Source organism: Lissotriton vulgaris, chromosome 1_2 (assembly GCF_964263255.1).
Source record: "Lissotriton vulgaris chromosome 1_2, aLisVul1.2, whole genome shotgun sequence".
NCBI classification, from domain to species: Eukaryota; Metazoa; Chordata; class Amphibia; order Caudata; family Salamandridae; genus Lissotriton; species Lissotriton vulgaris.
The window spans coordinates 220,443,369-220,447,874 of NC_141686.1; the positions used below are offsets into that span (position 1 = coordinate 220,443,369).

Here is a 4,506-nt window from a genome sequence, read left to right on the forward strand (position 1 = left end):
TTGGTATTTATCATTCCCAAATTGCAATTCGGTAACGTTACTGAATTGAAACTTGGAATTGCAAATACATACCGATTTGGTACTAAGAAGGGGCTTGTTTACCTACAAAAACTCAATCCTACAAAAACTCAATCCTACAAAAACTCAATCCTACAAAAACTCAATAAAAAATTAAAAAAAAAAAAAGAAGGGGCTTGTTTAGGGCATCCATTCCTAATACCAAATTGCAGTGGTATGTAAGAAAGTTTTCTGACGAAAACACATTTGCATTTTACCTCCTACTTTAAGTAGATGGTAACCCATTCTCAAATGGGAAGGGGTCCCCAATGGCTGTGATTTTTTTTTAAAGAGAATGCAGCGGTAATGTTTTCATTTTCGTTACTTTAAGGAAAAGAGGATGCATTTAAAAAACACACTCTTTATTTAGAAGGAATCACAGACATGATGGTATGTTCACCCCTACAAGCCACCATCGCTGTTCATCAGGTAGGTCGAATTGTGACTCGCTAGGAATCGCTAAATGAAAGTCTATGAGTTTCATACATTAGGAATAGAGATTTTCAAATTGCGATTCACAGAGAATCACATTTAGGTAATCGCTTTTCTTAATATTGCTACATCTGGCCCCAGATGTATAACTGTTTTTTGCAGTCACAAACATAGAGGCTTGCTTTGACCGCTAAAACTGCTTTTGAAATGTACAAACCCTATTTTGCGAGTCAGTAATCTATTACCAACTAGCAAAACAGGGTTTGAGAGTTTCGACTGGGAAGGGGTGTGCTGAGGGCATCCCTTCCTAATAGCGAGCCGCAGGGGGATGTAGGATTGTTTAATAACTTGAATGTGGTTTTAAATTGGTGGTAAGCTATACGCAAACAAGCAGGGGTCCTCATGAGAACCCTTCCCCTTTGTAAATGGAGGCACCAACCTTTTCAGACAGGCAGTGGTTCCACTGACCCCTGCCCACTCGAAAAAAGTACAAAAAAACCTTTTCATCTTTCTCCCTTTAATGTGACCGGTTTTCCTTTATGAAAAATGTACTACGTAAAAAATTCTGCTTTATTGAAAAAGCAGTTACAGCAGGGTGGTCTGCTGACCCCAGCAGGCCGCAATCTCTGTGAGTGTCTGCCATTCCCAATGAGTTGCACAGTACATTTCACTTTGAGAGTCCCTAATAGCGAATCCTTTAGAAAGCTATAAGAATCATAAATATATTTGAAACTGCGACGGACCAGGATGAGCTAATAGTAACCGGTCACAGTCCACAACTACTAAACAAGTACAACTGTTTATCACTAACGTAATTTTGAATAAATTGTGTTTCGAGTCCTTGACCCCTTGAAATGAGACTTTTGTTTTATTCACCATAATCTGATGAATACTTAAAAAAGCTGTTTCTTAAAAGTACCCTGAATATCAAGGAATATTTGCGTATGTATGTTAGAAATGATACCTAACATAGTTTAAATATTTGCTCTCATTTGATTTTCCAAAGACCAATGGCATTGTCCACCGCCATGAAACCAGGAAACGGAAGCAATGTGGCTGAGTTCATTCTCCTGGGACTCACAGGTGACCCACATCTACAAGTATTTCTCTTCCTAGTGTTCCTCTCTGTCTACGCCTTCACTGTGCTTGGAAACTTCAGCATCCTCCTCGTTGTTTGGTGCAGTTCCCGCCTTCACACACCCATGTACTTCTTCCTTGCACAGCTGTCCTTTGTGGATATTTCGTTGTCTACTGTTCTCTCTCCCAAGTTGTTGGCTGGATTTGTTACTGGGGAGAAGAGAATCTCTTTTAATGGGTGCATAGCCCAGTCCTACCTGTTTTGTGCCTTTGCCAGTACTGAGTTCTTTCTCTTGGGGGTAATGGCCTATGACCGATATGTCGCGATATGCAACCCGCTGCTATACACGGTCAACATGAGCACACATCTCTGCATACGATTGATTGTAGGGTCATACATAGCAAGCTTTCTGCACTCTCTGATTCATGCTGTTTGCTTAATTCGGTTATCTTTTTGTGGGCCTGATGTCATGAATCATTTTGCTTGTGATTTCCCTGTACTTGTTCCTCTATCCTGCACAGACTTTTTCTTAAATGATTTGGTCCGGATTATATTTGGTGGCATGATGGTGGCAGGTTCCCTCCTTGTTATCATTGTCTCCTACATCCACATAGTCAAGGCCATCCTTAGGATCCGCACCTCAGCTGGGAGACACCGGGCCGCCTCCACCTGCATCTCCCACTTCACTTGTGTCTTTCTATTCTATGGCAGCTGCTTGATCATGGAGTTAATGCCCCACTCAAAAGAATCAGAAGACAAGATCAAAGTGGTCGCTGTCATCCATGCTGTGCTGGTTCCTGCTCTGAACCCAGTGATATATAGCCTGAGAAACAATGAGGTGAAAGAAGCTGTGAAGAAGATATTGATCAAGCCATGCCAATCTCGATGATCAGTTTCAGCAAACGATTAAAAATTGAACACCATGGTTACATGACTTCTTCTTCTGAGGCCAGAATTTGTTCTAGATAGGTTAGCTATTAACATTATATGTGCCCATCTCCAGTGGATGTTCTCATCTGCTGATTGAGGCCCTGTAGTCTTTTATGATTTTCTCTGACGTTATTCTAAGTGTAGATTTTTTTTTAATAAAGATGGATTATTAATTGTTTTTATGTAATGTTCTTATCTTTTGTGGCCAGAACGGCCGGATAAAGATCTTTTGAATTGAATCAACTTGAAAAAAAAGATCTGCTATTATGTTTTTTAACTTTTTAAAATATTTTTTTATACAAGGCATACACATTTTAGTTTAATTAATTAGGGAGTCATGTTTACTAATCTTCTAGTGGTTGAAAACCCTGCTATTCACTAAATTGGAGTGTTTGCAAAACTGAAATAGAGTTTACTGTGTTTCAGATCCATTTTAGGAAGCTAAAAAGGTTTTTTGAGTTGGAAAATGGATCTGCTTCTGGATACTAAATCACGATTTGGTAAGCATGTGTTATGCTTATCACTTCCAAACAGTGATTCTGTATCAAATGTATCAATTGTTTCCAGCCATAATTTGATCAAAAACCAATCAACAACCAGCACTTATCAACAACCAAGCTGAGGTAGTGAATCCTTCACAAAGGTAGGGGGTGCCAATTTGACTCCTTCCCCATTCTCAAGTTTTGTAAAAGTTTCAGCTGGAGTAAATTTGAAATTACAAAAAAATGAGCTATTTGTGTTTCAAAAATATTTTATTAATTTAAACAAATTAACAGTATTGGACTGACCAGCAATTTGTGAATTTCCTCATGAATCTTAATGAGCTTTGTCAGTATGCAACCGTCTCGGAATCAGAATTCAATGAACCAGCCTCCTATTACATAGGTCACTACCAATTTGAAAAAATACCAGTTGCAAAATTAGAACAGTTTTTGAAACCTGCACAATGACACATTTAGACTTAGATCACAAAACAGCAGCAAGTGAAGCTGCATATAGGACCAGCTTACATTGCAAGCGCGTCATGTAAAAATCTATACAGCTGTGTCAGGATGAGGGAACTTCACTACAGCTCACAATTACTTTTGTCTAACATGGTGTGATGCACACATGAGGAGGACTGCTGATTCTTTGATATGGATATGCTTAGATGCTTATTGGACAGTTCAGAAGGCCCTTTGGATTGCAGTACCAGTCAAGTGATTCATTATGGTGGGTGCTCACATTGTAATTGGTAAGGAATCTGGACACTTGTTAAGATCTGCATCCGTCTCACCATCCCCAACTATTCCACCCTCTGTGGCAAGTATTTAAATAGGTAAATCATCTGTTTTGAAGTCATTTATGGATTATAGAAGTACAAGTTTTCTCAAGCACAATACCATCACTGACACCATTCAATGGTTGGCTCGCTGCATGACCATAGAGATATACAGTCATTATATGTGTTTGGGTATCCTTATCTGACCATAGGCTCCTTGCCTAATGGCTAGGGTGCTCGACCTTGGACCTGGGGAACTGGGTTTGAGTCTCGGTAAACCTCCTGTAATTCTGGGCAAATCACTTAATCTCCCCGTGCCTAACAAAAATGAATGTGTGTCCTCATGTAACGTAACTGGTGCTATGTAAATTGCTCTGATACACGATTCGGGTCAAGTTCGTGCTATATAAAACTCTTCAAAAAAACAAAAGTCCAACAATTAACCTCCCCCCCGAAGCCATGACGTGCCACTAAATCACTTTCCCTGGTTTCCGTGTGCCACGGACATAGAGGAGAGCCCCTGAACAAAGAAGACACTAATGACGAACTGTCCTTCCCCTTCCCAGGGTGAAACTACGGTGGGTCCGGGATCGGAGTCAGTCCAAAGAGAACATGTGTGCAAGGAAGACCAATCCGGTGCCCAGTGGGGAGGAGAAAAGGAACCAAAGACATCGAGAAAACAGCAACCAGGAAGAAGTGGCCAGCCAGAACAGAAACACGAAGGAGGGTTCCTAAGTGGATGTCTTCA

The 4,506-nt window shown here is 40.3% G+C and overlaps 1 protein-coding gene across 1 annotated transcript; it reads left to right on the forward strand.

Annotated features, from left to right (window-relative positions):
• Positions 1-1,517: 1,517 nt before the first annotated feature.
• LOC147735059 (olfactory receptor 5J3-like) lies at positions 1,518-2,456 on the forward strand. Its single transcript, XM_086952586.1, has one exon. It carries the CDS (start codon positions 1,518-1,520, stop codon positions 2,454-2,456), a length of 939 nt encoding a protein of 312 aa, XP_086808712.1.
• Positions 2,457-4,506: the final 2,050 nt, after the last annotated feature.